The 21,896-nt window shown below is 35.9% G+C and overlaps 2 protein-coding genes across 2 annotated transcripts; one reads left to right on the forward strand and one right to left on the reverse strand.

The window, feature by feature from the left end:
* The first annotated feature begins 12,659 nt into the window (after nt 1-12,659).
* Nucleotides 12,660-18,502, forward strand: LOC110664710 (uncharacterized). Its single transcript, XM_021824478.2, has 6 exons — nt 12,660-14,039; nt 14,435-14,868; nt 14,971-15,132; nt 16,042-16,117; nt 16,819-16,974; nt 18,020-18,502. The coding sequence occupies exons 1-6, from the start codon at nt 12,939-12,941 to the stop codon at nt 18,176-18,178; spliced, it is 2,088 nt and encodes a 695-aa protein (XP_021680170.2). The 5' UTR covers nt 12,660-12,938; the 3' UTR covers nt 18,179-18,502.
* A 1,274-nt stretch (nt 18,503-19,776) lies between these two features.
* LOC110664709 (ylmG homolog protein 2, chloroplastic) lies at nt 19,777-21,745 on the reverse strand. Its single transcript, XM_021824477.2, has 3 exons — nt 20,909-21,745; nt 20,508-20,707; nt 19,777-20,257 (listed from the first exon to the last, which is right to left on the reverse strand). The coding sequence occupies exons 1-3, from the start codon at nt 21,173-21,175 to the stop codon at nt 19,990-19,992; spliced, it is 735 nt and encodes a 244-aa protein (XP_021680169.2). The 5' UTR covers nt 21,176-21,745; the 3' UTR covers nt 19,777-19,989.
* Between the last annotated feature and the right edge of the window lie 151 nt (nt 21,746-21,896).

Genomic DNA, 21,896 nt, shown 5'->3' on the forward strand with positions numbered 1-21,896 from the left:
CCTAATTACCAAAATCCGGCCTTAAGATCAAACTTTGAGAAGATGTGGGCTTCATGGAGCTGGGTGAATAAGGCTTCAGGTTTGGGTAAAGGGAATTTGTCATCTTGAAGAAAATGGTTAAGGGGTTTGTAATCAATGACAAGCCTTTTTTTTCCTCTTAGTCTTTTAGATCTTTTCTCAACATAGAAGGCTTGGCAAGCCCACTAGGAGAAAGTCGGTTCAATGAGACCTTGTTGTAACAGTTGTCTACACTCTTCTTGGGCTAGAGCTAAGTCTGCAAGATTCATTCCTGGATGGGATGCTTTGGTTGGATTTACGTCCTCGTTGAGCTTGAATGGAAGTTGGACTAAGAACTCTAGATTTTTCCATAATAGATGGTGGTGATGGAACTGTGCATGAGATTCAGTACAGGACCTTAGGAGGAGTTCTTTGTGCTCTTTGAATTTTCCTGAGGCATCTGTTAGTGAATACAGTCTGGGAATAGAGGTAAATGGTTGAAAATTTCTTTTGTACTTCAGCCTGGTTGGAAGGATTTTTAGATTCTTGGCTTGTTGGTATAGGTCGAAACCTATTAGCAGGTCTTTGTCAGGAAGGTCTGACCTAATGACTTTCGTCCAAAGGATACAGGTGGGGATGAATTGTATTCCAATTGGTTGTTTAGTGATCAAACTGGTTTTGAAGATATTTCCATCCGCAGCTTTGAAGTATTCTTCATGAGGGACCCAATATTCTGGAGGTAGGATGGCGGGATTCATCATGCTTTTATGGGCTCCAGTATCAAGGAATCCAATAACACTGATGGGCCGCTCATACTTACTAGGAAAGACATGCAATGGAACCAACGGGATTGGTATAGTGTCTGGGCCACAATTTGGGCGAGATGATTGAATGTGTTAGGCCAGGTATGAAGGGTAATGGGCCTCTGAGTCAGATTCAGAACTTTCTAAGGAGAAAGATTGGGCTTGATCAAAATCAGTGTCTACTCCAAGGGCAAAAACAGTTTCTTCATTAGGCTCATCCTATTCAGAGAACAGAGATTCAATGTCATCATTCTCCAGGGAGATGTGGGAAGCGTGCTGGATATGCTGTAGGAGCTTAACAGCTTTGTTTGGATTCTTTAGCAGGTTTTTGCATAATGCCCTCGATTCCTGCAGATGTAGCATCGATCAGACTTCTTTATTCCCATCCTTCTTTTCCTGAAGTATCTAACTGGTTTCCTTCCTTTTTGGTGTTTGAAAGGAGGCTTGAATCCAGAGGAGGTAGGGTACTTCTTGTAATATCCCTTCTTCTTTAGTTTGCACTCACAATTTTTTTCCTTGCATTTAATGGCAAGGTGGGACTTCTAGTAGACATTCTTCAAGGCTTTACTATTATCAATGATGTCTTTGAACAATTTCTGCTGCTCACACATTTTGTCCAGACAAGCTAAAGTCATCTGATGTATCTCTCCAATGGTAATAATATTCATAGCTCTGCGAGTAGCAGCAATGCTTTTGTGCAATTCTGGTTGTAGAGCCTCTAAGAGAGATGCAATGTAAGTGTGCCTCAAGTTAATGTCGTTGTAGCCATTCAGCAAGTAATATCTTTGAACCATGCGTTGATAATGTTTCTCAATATCAATTATTTTCAACGAGCAACATCGCATGTCAAAATATTCCTGACGCAGCTATTTGCTGTATAGTGATGCGTCGCCAAGGAACTCAGCAAATATGGCATTAATTTCCTGTAGTATGTTGAGATGGCAAAACTAGGCCTTATGGTATTCTCCAAGAGAAGCAAACTAGTCTTGAAGTGTGCCACCGGTCCGAGATATGAATTCTCTGAGAATAGCGTGAGAGTTTGCTCTCTCTCGAAGCATTTGGACATCTAGCCAGGCCTTAAATTTTGTAAGCCTGTCTCTCCATTTGGATGGAGGAATATTATCCAGAGTGAACCATGGGCCTGAGCTATTGTTGGGTTCCTGGTGCATTGAAATCCAAGATTGGATCTTCTTCAGGTATCTCAACATGTGGGTCTTGGGCCTGGGGAGGCCCTGAAGGACCTGTAGTGCCACTGGTAGAGTCCGTGGTCGGGGAAGGACCAATTCCCTATGAAGTAGGTGGCGGATCAGCCATGAGGAGCTGTGTTACATCCATTTGTCCAGTTTCACTATCATCACTGGAGGAGGCTTCCTCATCAGAGGAGTCATTTTCTGAATCAAGAGGAGCAGATATCATATGCTGCGATGGTGGCTCAAAATGCATCTTTTCTTTGCCCTTGTCTATCTTTCTTTTTGTAGCCTGAGATTCTTCTGAAGAAGATGGGCTTTTAGGTTCATATCTGGTGGGTATAGGAGTAGGAGTTGGTCTAAACAAAGGAGATGGGCTATAGGTTATTGAAGATGGCTCATAGGAGTAGTTGAAAGGGCCAAAAGGAGAATAAACAGGTTTAGGAGAGGGGAGAAAAGGGTTATGAGACATTGGTGTAGAAAATGGGATGTAAGAGGTAGGTGCCTCTATTGGTTTATGAAGATCTGCTTCAGCTTGGGCTAATTGTTTCTTTAATCTCCTGATCTCAGCTTCCTTATGGGTGAACTCCATTCCAAATCTCCTTTGGGTAATCAAGGATTTGAGATCTTTGTCAAGCTGTATGATTTTTCCTTGTAAGTCTCTATACATGTTCTGGGCAAACGTAGTGAAGGAATCTACCTTTTGATCTATGTCTTTTGTCCTCGTAAGGACCTAATCAATCTTGGAATCAATTCATTGCAGTGTCTTGTTCTGGACTGCTGCATTCTTTATTTGCTAGTTGAGGACTTCTTCAGCTTGAGTGATGGGAGTAATCTGTCCTTCTGTATCAACCTTGGCTGAATGAATGAAGGGTCTTGTAGAGATTTTAGTGTGTTGGTCTGTCTGCTGGGCCAGCAGGGGAAAATCTGCTTCATATGAAGTTGGAGAAAACATCATACAGGGTTGCACCAATGGTAGAGCAAGTGGTGGAGTAGGAATGCAAGGCTGCATTGGTGATGGTAAAGGAGGTGAAGGCTGTTGCCGTCTTTCTTCCTTCCTGATGATTTATAGGGCAAGTTCATAGATTGGAAAAGGCTTCTTTTTCTTGGTTTCCTCATGGATGCCTATCCATGGATTGTTATCAGGATAGTCTTCTCTTTGAATTTGAGAAGGTATGCAAGAAGCTCTAGATTTCTTAGTGAGTTTCTTCCAATTCTCATCAGACAAAAGATGGTCGTATTCATTTTCCCAGTAGTTATCACAGCAATCACAATCTAGGTCACACATGCCAGATCCTGAGAGATTCCAGGGACAATGTCCATCTATCTTCATAGGATAGACGTAGTGGTTATCTGGGGTGACTGCTCCGATGGGGAAATGTTTTTGTTCCTTCTCTAATGGCTGGATCATCATGGTTTGGAACACAGGTAAAGATCTTGTGGAATGTCGAGGTGGTTAAAAGGTAGTCTGTACCGTGCCGTCAACATTTCTTCTGAAAGAAGATTCTGTTATCTGGATTGGCTGAGAGGTAGAGTGGAGCCTCTCATAATTGGTTAGCCAATCTTTTGGTATGAGTTACTCAAGCTCACTTCTAGGCAGTTGCCTAGGTATCTGTACAATTGTTGATGTGGTTTCAGTATCAGCCAAAACGAGCAGGGCGTTATTTGAGACAGACGGTTGAGAAAGATCTATAGTGTGATCTTGTAGTCTGTAAATGATCTGATGGTGGAGTGTTGCCATCATGGATGACGTTACTTGAGCTGCTCCTGTGAGTTGGACTTGTACCTTTAGTACAGTACTGAGATGAGGATCTAGTAGAGAGAGATTGTATTTTGTGAAGAATGTCAATACCACGCTTCCAGCATGGAGGGTGGTAAGACAAGTGTCTATGACCGCATGCTCATACTGAAGGAATCTGGTGTTGAGGAGAGACACTCTTACGGTAACTAGCAATCCTCGCCTGCCATGTAGACTGAGGATGAGTCGAACTGCTCCAAAGTGCAGATGGGAATAGCCTTCTTGTCTCCACTTGGGGATTAGTGGAGGAGGGATCTCTAAAGTCACATATTGTTCAGCTGTCACACCTTACTCCTCTGTAAGGCATAACATGATCCCGTAGAATACCTAATGAACTACCAAACTTCACCTACCGATAATTCATTAAGTACACTACAAGATATTTTAAAATTATTTTCTTGCATTTTGGAAGTGGTGAGCATTTTGGTAGGAATTAAAATCATTTATTCAAAGCTTATAAACTAGCAAAAATTTTGTCCATTTTAATTTTACCGCAAATTTTATAAAAATTTTGACAGAGTTCCGTTTATATTTGGAGAAAATCGTTCTTCAAAAACCTGTAAAAAGCACTTTCAAAAATTTTACACAACTCCTAACCACCAAATAATTTCAAGTCAACTCAATTTAATCCACTTCAAAAATAATTCCACAATCCAATCAAAGTTTATCGTCTCAAAATATTTAATAACTTCATTCACATTGCATAAATTCACAAACTAGAAATATTAATTTACAAAAAGAAGTTTCAAAAATAATATTATTACAATTTATTATACAACTGCTCACTTTACATTGATAAATACAACATCATAATATTTACATCAAAATAACTATAAGGGTATAAAACAATACCGTACAAAAAGATTAATGGAATCTTCAATATTGATAGCAGCTCACTCTGCTGCTTTCTCCTTGCTCTTATCTGCGATAGCAAAACAAGCTATCGCTGAGTATGAAAATACTCAGTGGTGCACAATAAAAATTTTAAATACAATACATAAATCATTCATTGCCAAAACATAATTTAAATATTTCTCAATCACATTTTACAAATTATCAAAATTCATAATAACACGGTTTAGTCAAATAATTTAATAAACACAGTGTTGCCAAATCATACACAACTTAAGCAATGATACAAAATTTTTGATCAATATCGCGTTGTACACTACGACAAAGCAATCTACAACCCTACTAATCGAAATCAATGAGGGAGGTGGCTAGCTAGCTAATGAGTACTCATCCGATCTACAACCTCAACTGGTAAACCAGAGAGGGAAGAAAATGAACGATCTCAACCCCATAAATGGAGGAGGAATAATGTGATACTGTCATGCTAAGTGTGAACACAAAATCAGTTCAAAACAATTTATTCAAATAATTTATGAGAAATCTGATCAATTTTCAAAGTCATATTCACAATCATAAATGGCAACACAATTCATAATTAACTAAAAAAAAATCAAATTTTCAAGAATCATATATTTAAATAAAAATTAATGTGCAGAGACCTGACGTGAGTTGCCTCTAGGCCTTGACTCAGTCTCTCAGAGCTTCCAAGTCTTTTTCAGCTGAAACACATAGTTTCATAATGTTTTAGTACCATAACTTAGCATAAATCCAAAAATAAATTTAACTTCACTTTTATCTAGCTCTAATGTACTAAACTCGACATTCTTGAAATTTTTGTGTTTCGGGCTACTATTCACTACACTATTCAAGTCAAATTGTTGACTTTCTAAGGCTTAATAGATATGGGAATTCCAACTTCACCCACATACCACATTTTAGTCACCAAACTTGTTAGTTTTGGTCATTTTCTTAACACTTAAGTCTTTTAGGCAAAATTATCAATTTTCAGTTTTTGGTGTCTAGATTGCACTGTTCCATTGGTCATTTTACTGTTGGAATTTGGCAAAACTTCCTTCATAGAAAATGTTCCTTATTGTCTTAAGTTTATTCTCATTTTTGAATCACTCCAATTGGAGTTTTCTAGAGAGAGTTATAGCCATTGAAACTTTATTGTTCATATGGTAATCTGCAGTCTACAGGTTCAGGTCATCAACTTTGCTCAGTAATTTGATTGGGTTAATGGCATAATTTGGGTTGGTGTTCTTCATAAAAGTTTTAGGTCTATATTCCATCTAATAATTGGTAAAATTTCAGGTCATTTTGACCTGCCTAACTCCAGTTATGACCAAATGAACAAATACTGTTCATTTGGTCAGTTTGTGCAGGGCAGCCTGTAATTTTTCAACTTTAATCAATTTGTTCACTAGGTTTTAGTCACTTTTTAGGCATGCTTCCTAAATGAAAATTGTGTCATTTAGTGCCTACTTTCATCCCCAATTGGTCCCATATCCATTGGACTTGTAAAATTCCATTTTTGGTCCCTCAAAGTTGACTTTTGGTCATGGTGCATATCCAATCCGAATTTGGCTTTGATTCAAAAACTTCTAATACACTTAATTAGGTCACAAATGGCCATTTCTTTCCTTAAACTATGTCAAAGACATCATTTAGCACTTCTTCACATTTTTTGTCTCTAAACCCTAATGTCCAAAACCCTAATTTCCATGTTAAGCTCATTTCATGCAATTAAACTATATAAACCTGAACTACACCTTCAATCAAGCTTGCCTACCCTTTTAATTGTATCAAAATCCATCAATTTCAAGTTACCTCTAAGTTGGGTGAATTTCATTATATTCCTAAATATGTTGTTTTTATTTTATTTTCATCAATACTAGTTCATTTCAAGTGCAAATTCATGAATATAAAGAGAATTGAGAGGATTCTTGACTAACCTTTAAGGAAGTATTCCCAAAGCTTCAATTCTTCCACTTTCTTCCCTCCTATTCTTCTTTAATCTTCTTTTTCTAGGGTAACTTAGAAGCTTTTTAGGGTTTAGGGTTGAAATTTGTGGGGAAGAACTAAGTTTTTCAAGCTTTAAAAGCTTGTTAATAGAGGAACCTTGGGAGACAAAAGTGAGAGAGAGATGAGGACTTTTTTGAAGAAGAAGAAATGATTTTATTTCTTTTTTTATGAATTTTTAAGTCTTATGGAAGACCAAAAATGTAAATAAATAAATAAATTAATTATATTCTTTATGGCATCATGCATGAGGTCATGCATGATGTCATCACCTTTTGACTTTTCCATTTTCTTTTCTTTTCTTTTTCTATTAGTTCTTTAATTTAATTCTCGATTCCGAAATTTTCTTTTCTCCGATTTTATTTGACAGTTAGGTCAGGAGTCAGCTCTCGGGGTCAATTGACCAAATTGCCCCTCGCCAGTTCATCCCGGTTTGTAAATAATTCAGTATTTCTTCCGGCTCCCTGACCTAATTATTTGACTGGCTTAACAGTTCTTTTTCCTGATTTTCTCTTTTCCACTATATTCATAAGGGTCCTAAGGACCGCGGCGTCACATTTTACGGTTCGAATTTTGAATTTAAAATGACTTCGCAGTCCTTCCCGAAAAGGCCAACAATCACTGTGACTCTCGGCTCGTTTAACTTCTTATATTTTGTTTTTCTTATTCATACTTAACTAATTGGCAATAACTAATTATTTGTATTTATGGCTTCTTTAGCTGTCTTAAGTATGGTTCTAATCCTCTTAATTGTCCAGACCGACAATGGTCACCGGCACAGTAAAATATACCAGGCTATACAAATAGGAGTGTTATATCAGCTACCGTGCTCTGAAGAGAGCATTGATCCATCCGAGAGGCTTGGACATATTCTTTAGACAGAGATCTTCTGAAAGAGAAAAGGGATCTGATAGATCTGGTCAGAGAGCCAGACTGTCTATAAATATTGTAGGGGCTAGGAAAAGGAATGAGAGATTCTCCTACCTGTGCGTCTTCTGGTAGAGTAGTTATTTCTATGAGATTATTGATCCTTGAAAAAAGGGTTCTTCTTGGAGGAGAAGAGAAAGAAAGAGAAGAGATAAGATTTACAATTTCAGAGGATGAAGGGTGTTGTAGAACTGTTTTAGTAGCAGGGGTTTGTGTTTGATAAGCCATGCTTGGTACGCGACGTTGTGTCTAAAGGTTGCTCAACCTCTAACAAGTGAAGGACTTAAGCAGTTACTAGTTTCCAACCGATATACCAATCAAGAAGAAGATGACAAAAAACAGAGAAATATGATAATGGGTAATAAAACTTTTCTACACCAACTCTTTAGTTAAATAAATATAAATAAATATATGAGTAAAAATATATAATAAAATTAAAATTTAAAAAAAATTTCATTTATAAGTATTATAAAAAAATTATCTTAAAGTAATTAATTACAATATACAACTTTTTTAAATGAAAAGACAGCAAATGACAACTGACAGAGAAATTTTTTGACTCAATTTTATGATCCAACAGTGACAGATGGTGATTTTTTTGGTTGTTGTTATTCTGATTCAAATCTCTGAGCATAACATAAAACAGGCAGTCAAACCATATAATGCATTTAACACAAGATAAATGAATGAGATAAAACTAAGGTCTATTGGTTTTATGAAAAATAATTTTTATAAAAAAATATTTTTTATAAAGATATTTTTAATGATTTTATTATATTATTAAATTAATAATATATAAATATATTATATATATATATATAAATATTTTTATATTTTAATGAAATTATTAAAATTAAAAAAATAATTTTCTCTTTAAAAAAAAAATCTTAAAATTAGCTTAATTTTTTATTTGACTAAAAAAATATTTCTCTGATCCTATAGTTACTTGTAAGATGGCTCATAATGATCTTGAGGCTGTTCAAAATATTGTGCTTATGCAACAACATTCTGTACCTTTTCCCTTATCTATTTCTAATTAGGTTCCTGATTAATTTAAATTGGACCAAAAATAGTCAAACTCGCATTTAACTCAAAACGTGATTGAATTGGATCGAAATTAAACTATAATTATCAGGTTTGATTTTGAGTCAAACCAAAATTTTTCATTTAAAAAATAAAAAAATTAGCCTGTTAGATTTGAATTAGACCATATTGAGTTGGAAGCTTGTAGGGTTTAAGGATCAATTTTGAGCTGATTCATATCGAAATTAATCTAACGACTGAGTCTACTCTATTGTTTGTGCTGCATACATTTTTTTAGCAAAAAAGTGGCTATTTCTAATTTTTTTCATTATCATAATTGGAATAACTTGATTCTTTTTATATATAAAATATTCTTAATTAGACTATTAATTTATTACTATTTTATTCATGGTGTTAAATTAATATTTTTATAATAATAATAATAATAACAATATTTTATAAATATTATTTTAAATGTATTACTATTACTAGTATTATTTTAAATTATTATTTGTAATATTGTTATTATCAAATTCTATTAGAGTTATTTAAAATTATATTATATTATATGTAAAAATAATTAAATTTCTTTAGAGTATTATTATTATTATTATTATTATTATTATTATTATTATTATTATTACCAAAGTTTTATTTAATTTAAATATAATGAAAGTAGTTTGGAACTATTTGAAGAGAGAAAAAGGACCTAAGTGAATAAGTTAGAAATGTTCAAGGACCTATGATGTAATTAAAAGTTAAAAAAACTTTTAAAAATGCAGCAGACACCCCCCCCCCCCTCTTCTTTCTCTCTGACTTCTTCCTTCCCTCAACCTTATCTCTCTCTTTCTCTAGCCAGGGGCCAAATCACCGCCAGCCAGCATCTTCGACCACCACTCTCACCATCAGTGACCTCCGACGACGTCCCAACAGCGAGCTCTGACAGCCAAAATGCAAGGAAGGGGAGAGAGAAGTTCGCGCGTCAACGGAGCTTTAGACCCTTATTCCTGACATTTCATACACTAGGCAACCATGCTTCCACCAGAGTTCACCTCCCGAAGCTAGGTGCACCTTTCCCGACTAGTGATGCTCCAAACCCCTGCCAGTAGCTTATCATTCCAAGAAGAGAGAAAAAGTGGGTTTTCGCCACTTTTTGGCGAGATTCCAACCGATTCGATCGTTAGATCGGTAATTTGACTGTCGGATCGGTGATTCGAGACCACTGATGAACTCAAGCTAATGACACTTTCAAGATGAGATCAACTCTCTCCGATTGGACACCATTTGGAAAAGGCAATCATCGGACAATCCAGATTATTTAGTGAGATTTTTGACCTTTTTCAATACCTATAAATTAAATATAATTATATGATAATTATTAATAATTTATGAGCTTCGCTTAGGTGCAATCGGATCTGCAATAGCTCACCGACACTCAAAACTGAGTTTTCAGTCTAGTTTGGGTGTTCGACGAGCTGTCCTAATAGTCATTTCTAGTATTTTTAGATTTTTCGGATGCGTTTTAAGTAGCAGAATTTACAAAGGTAGTCTCTAACTCAAGTTGTGTAGTTTGTACCTTAATTAAGCTAGCTGATTAAATCTGTAAAATATTCCTGACTCAGTAAAATTAAGTAAAATAACTTTAATTAATATAAGGATAATGTAAAGGACTTTCAGAAATATTTTTATAATTTTTAAAGTGCTGAAAATAATTATATAGACAATAGAGGAGTTAGAAACCCGAGCTAGAGTTTGGAAGATTGGACCTAGATTAGGATTCTTGTAGGCCCTGGATGAGCATTATAATTATTGTTGTGAGCCTGAGGCCCTTGTGTTGCTATTGTTGAATTTTTCTTACAGGGAGTTAGGTCCAGTTATATGGGAGTCTCTGTCAAAATTTCGATAATACCTTAGGAATTATTCTTGCTTCTTTAATTAAATTAATTCGTTAATTATGCTAGTAATTTGATAGAGGTCAGTGTGTCTGTACAGGTGATTGATGCCGGCTAGCCTTTCTTCTCTCCAACTGAACCAACTGCAATTGGGTCAACCAGTCTATGAGTTTGATATTAATTTTATTTGTAATTTCAATATTACTAATTTCTATTCAAAGCATACTCATGCATTCACTTATATGTATGTATATAATTACTTAAATGTTAGGCATGCTACTTTGTTGCATATATTATTGAATTTGTTTATGGATGTCGCCTTAAGATAAATTGAAACTGTGTGTGTGTGTTGACGTAAGCATGGTGTGGATATGAATATGGGTAGGATGGGTAGTCACAGTTGGAGCTTGACTTGTTGAAAACTGGTCCTTATTTATGGATAAGTCGGGATGAGCATGACTTTGAGTTGATATTGCTGACCTCCGCACTTAAATTATTAAGCGAAAGTCTAGCTTGAGTTGACCTCGCTAGCAGGTATTAAATTAGGAGAGTTGTATAGAGGATTAGCTCTCATATATACATTGATGTGATACACTGGGTGCGTGAGTAGCTCCAAATTATCTTCTCGTACGAATATTAAATGAATTATTATTATATGTGATGGATGTGCATTTCATATTAGGATTGCACTAGTTTTAGATAGTTATAGACATTACATCTATAATCAATATCTATACTCTTTGATTCGTATGCTCATCCCTATTTAAATATTCTTCTCACGTTGTAGGAGGAGCGAGTTTATTTTTCGAGTCTAACATTCAATTTCCTTCGCAGGTTGTGGTGCTTCTTAGTCTAATAGTTTTTATTATATGTTAAATTGCTAGAACTCTATTGTGACATTTGTTTATGAATATATTGTATTAATTAATAATATTAAATATTTTGTATAAGCTGTGTATCGGGATTGAGCTAGACTCCCCCAGTAATGAATTTTTTATAGTTATCGGGTTGGGTTAGTCCAACTAAATTTATAATATTTTATTTTTATTTTGTTCATATGTTGAGTCTTGATTTTAATCCTGGTTAAAAGTTTAGGAATAGTGAGGTTTATTAGAGGCTTTGAGAGTTTTATGTTGGCTTAAGTTTAAGTGTCGGTCTGTCCCGTGAAATCAAATCCTACAATAATACTAGAAATTTATCTTAATATCTACATATTTGTCACATTTATCTTTATATATGTTGTATTTTAAATGTCAAATGTCCACTCTCGTATAATATAATTGACTTAACCATAAATCTATAAAATTTATATAAAACACTTATTCCACTCCTTCATTTCATTCATTTTGTTTTGATCACATGAGTTATATTCACATTTATTACTTTATTCTTTTAGGGCTATTTTGTAGCAAGAAAAAAGGAGAGTAAAATGATAAAAGAAGGTAAAAAAAAAAAAAAAAAGCAATTTCCATGTTTTGTTTGAAGGAAAAAATATAGAAGAAAGAAATTAAAATTCCCAATCTCCTAATTTGTAAAAAGGAAAATGAAAAAATAATTATGAGGATTTGTGTAAAAATAATTAAAAAGTATTTTGAGCTATTTTACTTTTTGCTCAAACTGGATAAAAAAGAGTGAAAGACAGTATTAATTTTTTTTCCTTTAATATTTATTTATTAAATATGAACATAATAGTAAAAACTGTAATAATTTTCTCCCCACTTTTCTTTCCATTAAATCCTAGAAAAAAAAATTTATAAATAAAATAATAAATTTTCTTTTTGTAAAAATTTTCCTTTCTTTACAATTTCACTCATTTTTCATTCTCTAATTTTTCATTTCCTATAAATATATTTATAAAAAAAAATAATAATTTCCTTTTCATACAAATTTTACTTTCTTCACAATTTCACTCATTTCCATTTTTGCTTCTCCTTTCTACAAAACACGCTATCAGATAATAGAACGTAAATACTTCAATCAATTGTATTTTCACATTAAAATTATATTATTCCAATTTATTAAGATAATAAATATATAAATATTTAATTTAATTGTTCCTGGATCCGAGTTGGATATGCTGTATGAATTCTAATTTTTTGGGGTATGTTGTGTCGTGTCGTGCGGTGTGGATTATAATAGGGAGACTGCAGTGCACGCAGGCCGAAAATGTCGGTTAGTTTTAAGCGGGAACTATATAAACCCCACCGAAACATCACGGAAAGGAGATCAGTGCAGAAATGGGTGCGACTTGAATTGTTTTTTTCATTTTTATATTATTTGATTGATATTTGCTTTCGTCTCAACTTCCCCACTTCAATCAATCAATGCCTCGGAACACCCTTTCTCCACTTACCTTTCTTCTCCACTTTTCTCTTTCGGGTCTTGATTTGCGTTAGATTCTAGGGAGATTAGAGGAAGATTGATTCTTTTTTTGATCATGGATTTGGGGAAAGGGAAGGGGATACGCTATTTTGATCTCAATTTACCTGTCCAGGATTCTTTAACTGGATTAGGGTTTCAAGATTCTGTTCCTTTCGGGTTCCCGCAGAATAATCTAACGGAATTCAACCGATTTGTTGATGATAGTGGTACGGGTAGCAGTTTTGGTGGTGATTTGAGCAGAGGGGAGACTGACCCAGATGTTCAAATGACTAGTTATGCTGACCCAGATGTTCAAATGACTAGTTATCCGAGTACGAGGAGATACACTATTGAAGAAAAGGCAAAGGCCAAAATAGATGATGGTAAAGGGAATCTTGATTGTGATTTTGATTTTGATTTTGGTTCTGATTTTGATCTTAATCTTCCTTTCGAAGCTTTTGGGGGATACCCAATTGAAGGACAAATTGAAAATATGGATGTAATCGATATATCGTCATCCAGTAGTGATGAGCTTGGGATGTTAAATACGGAATTTGTAGAAAAAAATTACCTCTCGCTTTTGTCCAGGGAAGCTACGAAGTTAGAACGGGAAAGGGTTGATGCCTTTGTAAGAGAAGAATCAAGAAGAAATGAAGAGATAGAAAGACAGCGTTCTATTGCCAGAAATGTTGCTAAAAAATTTGCACATCCTAAACAGCAGCAGCAAGAAACGAGTGACCCAGAAACGACTAGTCAATTGAGTGAAGTTGATTCTCAAAGTCCGTTTGCACTGGCAATGAAAGCAATCAGGAAGAGGAATTCAAGCCAAAATGTCCATAAGAAGTCTTTACCTGGTTTATCTGAGCCTCCGTTCAAATGGGTTCCGGCAAATAACAGAGGCCGTAATGGTTTTCAACGCTCTGTTCCTAAACTGCTTGATATTTGTCTCGATTTTATTGCCAAGAATGCTGATAAAATTGTGTCACTTGAATATATTCCGGACAATTTAAAGCATAAACTTAGTCAGATGGTTAGTTGTTATAGAAAATCGGACGCACGCTTTGTCGAACTTCTTGCAGGGAATTCTCCAACTGAGATTCGTGTGTGGGATACTTCACAATTGACAGAAGACGAATGTAGCAAAATTTTTAGTACTCTTGATACCAAGAACTTGACTGTAAGTAACTTTACATGATTATATCTATTTATGCATGAGTGATCATAGGATAACTTCTCCTGATTGAAGTACTGGTTGTCCAAACTCAATCATCTCTATTATTGAATTTTTAATTAAAAATTTGTTATCATTAGAATTTTTTCTCAAAATTTCACTTTTTCAATGAAGTTCTCTGTCAATTTAGTACACTTCAATATATTGTTGGTCAGCATTTGAAATTGCAATTCACCAATATACCTAATGAAGTTATTGAGGCATAGATATTATCCTAGTATTCAAAATATTGGGGGTAACCCTTAGCTATAAAGTTGAACTGAAGATAAGATTCAAGGATTCAAATTCAAATCATTAAGAATTGTTTATTAATTATGATGTTGTTTGGGATCTGGCTGCAGGTTTTACAACTAGATCTTTGTGGATTGTGCATGCCTGATTATGTATTGTGTACCACTTTGGCCAGGCCATTGCATAAACTTTCTAAATTAGCCACCTTATCTCTAAGGGGTGCACATCGATTATCGGATTGTGGGCTAAGTGCACTGGCCGTGTCTGCACCAGTATTACAGTCTATAAATCTGAGCCAGTGCTCTCTTCTCACATCTAGTAGCATCAATGATCTGGCTAGTCATTTGGGATCTACTTTAAGGGAGCTATATATGGATGATTGTCAGAACATAGATGCCATGCTTATTTTACCAGCATTTAAGAAGTTCAAGCGTTTAGAAGTGTTGTCAGTGGCAGGCATTCGGACTGTTAGGGATGGTTTTGTCATTGCAATGGTTGAAGCATGCGGCATGAATATGAAGGAGCTTGTTTTTGCTAATTGTGTGTGAGTTTTCCTGACTTCTTATGATAATTTACTTTCAAAAGCAAATATATTCTGGACTAAACTTTCGCGTATCTTAATAAGGGTGCTTTTGACTGGATGCAGGGAACTGACTGATATATCACTTAAATTTGTGGGTGAAAATTGCCCCAATTTATGTGCCTTGGACCTTTCACACTTGCATAACTTGACAGATAAAGCATTACAATATCTAGCCAATGGTTGCCGATCAATTCATAAATTGAAACTTTGCCGAAATGATTTCAGGTTTTATATATACATTTCTGAATCATTTCCATTTTCATTTGGGCATGTATTAATTTAAGATGAAATTTATTATTCACTTGCATATTTATCGCTAGTATTGTTTTCTACTTGAGCTAGTTCCAACATTCTGCAAATGCACCTACCATGTAGTTTACAAGTAATTAATTAATCACACTTTTTTGTGAATCCTATTGCATGATGAACCCTCCTGATAATTTTGTTGACCTTGGAATTAGCAGTTGGGGGATCTGAGTTACTGGCCAGTCGCTTACTCTGTTGGGAAGACTGAGGTTACATTGCCCACAGAAATAGGCTGGGGGGCTGAAACAGAATTTTGTTTCTAGAGAGTTTTTCATGACTTCAGCATCCATAACTAAAAACAGGAGGGATAGTCTATGTCTATGTTTTGAGGTGTAAGTAGGCATTCAGCTCCTTAGGATATGAGGTAATCTCGACCTAGATGAGGATGTTATGATGGATGGTTGGCAAGGTCTGAAGATTTTTTCTAGTGCTGAGCATGCCTGGGAAGTATGAACCAAGATCTGAAATTGGATGATTTACTCTGTATTACCGTTAGTGGAAGATCCAAAATGCAGAGTAGGAAAGCAAAAGAACTCTAAGCAAATGTTTCTGAGGTTCATACAAGCATCATGACTTTTGATAAGTTGAATGGGACCCTGCAGCTGTTATCAAATAATTGCTGTTAATGTAGTTATTAGAGTTTCTACTGCCTACCTCTTAAAATTTTAAATTCTTATATATTAGATTTTGAAATTGATTGGACTCTTAAGAATCACTGAATTGATTCATTGAACTTTTGTTGTTCACTCCACCAATTATGGTTGCACATATAGATTGTTTGTTACTTTATGTTAGAGATTTAACCACATAATTTTCTACAAATTACAGTGATGAAGCTGTTGCTGCCTTCTTGGAAGCCTCTGGGGAGTCTGTAAATGTGCTTTCACTGAATAACATCAGTAGGGTGAGTTATCATCAGTCTCACCTAACCTTACTTCTGGCATTCTGCCTTCCTTTCCTATCCCTCCCAGAACCAGAGAAAAGTTGTCTCGGAGTAGCGAGTGGTGTGATGATGTATATCAAATCAATATTCATACATTATGATGCTTTTTACTTTTTGCTTTATGCACAATATTCTTTCTTTCATTCATCAGAGGCATGCTTAAACTCATGGTTCTGTCATCATATTTTGAATATATTTCATGGCACCCTTTTTATGAACATTGTAAATGCTGGTGCACATTAACCTTAAAGAGGGTTTCTAACAAGATGTTGTGATAATCTATATTTGTATGGAACTATGGATGTAAATGATAACAACAACAACAACAACAATAATAATACTACTAATAATAATATTCCAACTTTTAATACGAACATTCAACCTTCAATTGTTAATATAAGACCTTAAATTATATATATATATAGTTAGCAATCAATTTGGGTGAGCTATGCCTAAAATTTTAGGAATGTGTTAAGAGAAACAATGTTTTTATCTGGAAGTCAAATTGGAGTGAAATAGGTTGATTTGGCTAGAATTAGCCTGTACAGGGGCTAGGAACAGTAAATTTGAATGGTACTTGTGGTCCTCTTTGATGAATTTCATAACTTGGAGTCACATTATCATCTTATATTTGCAACTTTATGAGTAATAACCTTTTACAGGTCAGTCTCCACACTGCCTTAGCAATTGCGAAATGTTTGAGAAGCTTGTTGAGTTTGGACTTATCATGGTGTCGCAAATTAACAAATGAGGCACTGGGATTGATTGTTGACAGCTGCTCTTCACTGAAGGTGCTCACACTTTTTGGGTGCACACAGGTACAAATGCAACATGTTGAGCCAGTTTCATTTTTAACTTTGGGCCATCAAAACTTTTCTCCACTTTTCTGTGGATTGTAGCAAATATTTACACTTCCTTTTCTGAAGAAATTTGTTGTTCTGTTAGAATAACCAATCTTTTTTTTTTTAAAAAAGAAAGAAAGTATATGATTCAAAATATGTTTGGTTTTTGTGAACTTCTCTTTTCATGTTTATTTTCTATTTTCTGGTGCCCCATAAGACATAGCAAGTATTTTCAGCTTGTTATTGCTTTTTTGGCATATGGAATAAAGGAGGCAACATGAACTAGTGATTCACATGCTTATTTTCATCAAGAGACAGATTTTTCTTGTTATTTAAGTTTTACTTGTCAATATCTGGATGCATAATTTTTTTTTTTGTAACTTTTATCTGTTACCATAAAGGCATGCTTTCATCTATGGTTTGTCTTGTGAGGAGTCTAGATAACATAACTATGCAAAACTGGTTAATGCACTCTTATCGGGGCACTTGATCAATTGAAAATATTTTTAGTATAGGTGCCAAGCTGCCTTCTTGGAAATTATTTTACTAAATCATTATTGGATCTCTGGATGATATTACGAAGCTGCACTGATTTGGTGCAATGCCAACATAGCACTGAGTTAATTGAATCTACATATAAAGAGAATTACTTCCCTATTGCCTACTCGATAATCATTTGTGGGATGGAGGATTGGGGGTTGCAGTACTACTTTGTAGTTGGAGGCCCAAGTACAAGGTGTCTGGTAGTTGAATAGCCTGTAAGCTGCCTCATGTTGTCTACAAATTTTGGTTTCACGATTTAGTTTGTCAAGGCTATTTTATGATTTTCTTCTCTGGTTTATCAAGGTATCACTAAGGTATTTGCATTTCTTTTTTGTTAGGTAGCATTAATCTCAGTGCATAGCCTCTGACATTGTTTGTCCATTATATTTCACTGACACCTAGATTACGTTACTAGCAACAGAAATTGGAAGGCGATGTATCATACTGTTTGAATTAAGATGTTCTGTATTTGGTGCAGATTACAGAAGTCTTTCTGAATGGTCACTCGAACTCTCTTGTGCATATCATTGGATGCAAGATGACACCAATTCTGGAACATCTCGATATGCTTGGTCCTCAAGAAACTCCATTAAGGTATTCTCCACTGATAGATGTTGCCGATCAGCAGAGTATTTGATTCCCAAATACGTAATTTTGCTAATGTGCTACTCACATTCTTATTGTACTGGAAATGCCCTGTAGCCAATTTCATTTGTTTTTGGTCCATACAACACTCAAACCAAATCACTCATTAACCTCAACGTCAACTAGAAAAGTCCCCAAGTCTATTGATAGCAAACTGAGCCTGAGGATAATTTCTTTGGATTACCTTCTCATATCTTCCATCTTTTGCTAATGTAAGATGCATGATGCATCTGAAAATTGTATAGGAAGGAGGAATTTTTGAATGTTAATATGATCAGATTAAAGAGAATATCAAATATAGTTGATTTGGTTCAAATACTTTGGCTTTTTTATCTTTTCTCTCTCCATTTGGTGATGAAGCACACCGCAAACGGCAAATGTGGGAGGCAGATCAGTTCTGTCTGCTAATGTAGACTTATATCTGGATTACAAATATGTAAATATCTAATATTCTGATCTCTTACTCTCTAACTGTAAGTGCAGCTGATTTTTGTCAAATATCATTGTATTAGCCATTCAGTTTACTGGGTTGTCAGAGTATTTGAAGCTTGCTGAGTTTATCATATTGGGAAAGGTTTGGCATGTTCATCTTGAAACTAAAAGAACATATTGCTAGCCTAAAGTTTAGGGAGCAGCACAAAGAGACAATTGGACGCTTGCAAGAAAGCAAGATTTTTTACATTTATCCCCAGCAGGGAAGAAAATAAGAGATGCTGTTTAATTTATGAACCGAAATTCTTTCCTGAAACCGAGGAATAGTGAAAAAATTTGTCGTGTTGAATTATTGATATGGGAACAAGAATCCTATCAAAATTGTCATGATTTTGATAATGGTTCATTCTTATCAATGAACCCAGTGTGCGTGTGTTTTTTAATAACTGTACGACAAAAAAAAAATTTATTGATATTCAGAGGTGAAATCGCAGCAAGAAGGCCGAAGGTGAAACAAAATAAAATGGAGATTGAGGCATAGAGCAGATACGAAAATGCAATGGAAAAAAGAAATAGAAATCGAGAGGCAGAGGAGTGAACGTCGAAAGTCGTCAAGTGAGGCAAGCTGAGACTTGAGAGTCTGTGAGAGTTTTTCAAGATTTCAATGATACTGTGTCTTCGTTGAGCTGCTACGAGGATGGCTCTGCTAACGTCTAGGCTTCGTAGAGCGAGGCTTCGTCGAGGGTGGAATTAAGATTCGAGAAGGAAGACCAAAGAAAGGACAAGGAACGAAGGCTCAAGGCAAGGAAGGCAGAGAATTTCACATTAAACCCACACTTTCTAATTGCTGCAAGACCAGTCAGCTATTCAAAATGTAGAGAAAATGGGACTACATTGATGCTGACCAGATGATCAGCAGGATGGTGAACGTTTAGTGTCTTCATGTATCTTGAGTGCCGTTCGTCCTGCTCAGCCATCAAGTGGCAAGAGTCTTCAGCAAGCATAAATGGCTCTTTTGTTTGATGCCTGTTCCTGGCAGAGGAGAGAAAGAGGTGGGTGGCTTGTGTTTCAGAGACCCTGTGAGGGAATTATGTGCAAATTTTATAGCGTACCCTCAAGCTACAAATATTTAATTATTGTCAACATAAATTGCCACTATTTTAAACCACTAACCATCCTGTCAAGCTCTAACGTCGACAATATTCATAAAAATACAATAACTCACTGCTCGAGGAGTGAGCAAGCAAAAAGAATTCCCATAATTCAGCAAGCTGAAGTCAATTATTACTCGGAAAAGGACTACCCAGTATTCAAATACCAAAACAAAAAATAAATAAAAGTGTATACCTAGAGGACGATCTTGATAATGGCCTAATTGGCACCAGTGGAGCTCTGTGCCTTGTTCCCGTAACACCTTCTCATCCATTTATTCTGTGATGTAGTGAGATTAGTGAACCTTCTATGTGGAGGACAATTTCCTTGAGAAGCTTCTGTTCCTGGAAGTTCAGCAGGAAGTGCAGCAGCAGTACTAGTAAAGGCATTTAGAACCAGGAATGCTAGAATCGGAGAAAAATCCAATGTCCCTCCCAGTGGTGGAATGATTCCGCGGAATATGTTCAAGTAGGGATCACACAGAGTGCTGAATTCAAAACATGAGCACATTAAACATACATAAAGATTGAATTTTTCTTTTTTTTAAAACAAAATACTTGAATAAGCAATCATTAATATTTGCATGACCCCTATGGAAACAAAGGTTCAAGGTCATTGCGATTAAGCTGAAAACCAGGTCCAGGCGTCCTTGAATGCCTAGTTAGAACAGTTGATACGTTCAATGCATCCATGGAGGTAATCCCCTAGTATTGAGCATTGATAGTTAGGATGTGCACCTGAGGGGACTGACAATGGCAGGAGGAGAGTTGGGAAACCAGGTCAAAACCAGCCTTACAATCAACAGCGTGTTGTATATATTCAGAAAATTGATAATGCCATTAGCTACCACAATCCCTGCCACTGAATCTCCCGGTAATACTGCAGCAAAGGTGTGATTGGACAGAGAATTTGGATTCCTATAATCCCTGCATTGAAACTGAAGGACCCACTTCCATCAATATCCCCCTAACATTAAACCACCCAGAAAAAAAGGAAAAAAAATGTTCTACACCAAATCAAATCTCAATTTAAGAAGCATTTAACAAGTTACAACAGTCTCTGATCCACACACGCATACACAGAGTAAAATTGAACATTGGATCGGAAGGTATATAAATGCAGGGAGACAGAGAGTTGCCTGGGCAAGATGATGCCTAAAATGGGAAGAGAAAGAGAGTAATCTCTTGAAAATGGGATTTTCAGAGGCAAACAAGTGAAGGAACCTCGAGCATTTTTCAGCCGTCGAAGTGAGGGACAAGTGGAGCTCACGTATCATACCATTTGGAGATGCGAGATTCAGCTTCAAAGGTCTCAGAAAAGGGTTGTGAGCAATCCACGATGAGAGCAAGACAAAGCTAGGTGCAACACTCGGAACCGTGCTCGTGGAGTTCTCTCTCGATGCCATTCCCGGTCAGTGAAGCAAAGAGACTAGCAGTAAAGTATCCTGCACTGTCTTACACAGAGCTCAACAAAAGAAGATAACGATAACGAACCCGATTTTATTGTGTCTTCCACGTGGTACGCTATCATTTCCCCCATCTGCTACAGCTAAACGCACCGTTTAATATATGCCTACCACTGTATTACTATTGCTAATTATTAATTAGCAGGGAAAAGCCAATGAGGCCCGAAATTTTCATGGATCAAGCCTAGTAGTCCCGTGCCCTTATAACACTATGTTTGGAGAAGCGCAATACAAGAGCCTCAAACTCCAAATTCAAAATCACTGGATAACAGCGCACAGAAATTCAAAACCACCAAACCATCTAATGGCACCCCTAACCACCATCGAAAACCAGAAATTGGTAGAAAAACTAATGGTAAGAACGAGAAAATATCACCAACAACCAGCAAACTTCTTCAGATCAGCACAAAAATCCGAATGCTCCAACCAAAATCTGAATCAAACCTAGCGTACCACTGATCGGAAGCCAAATACACCAGCCAAACGCCATTTACTGGAGGTGAGAAGAGGGTAGAAACGCATTGAGGTCCAAGGTGTTTCGGTCTTTCTTAGACTTGGGTCGGCCTTAATGCTCATTTGCTGGTGGACCCCTTAACGCACCATGTCCTTCACTGCACTAGTTGATGCCCTACCAGTTTATCTCTCTTATCCAATACAAATT

The sequence above is a fragment of the Hevea brasiliensis genome, chromosome 4, assembly GCF_030052815.1.
Source record: "Hevea brasiliensis isolate MT/VB/25A 57/8 chromosome 4, ASM3005281v1, whole genome shotgun sequence".
Taxonomy (NCBI): Eukaryota; Viridiplantae; Streptophyta; class Magnoliopsida; order Malpighiales; family Euphorbiaceae; genus Hevea; species Hevea brasiliensis.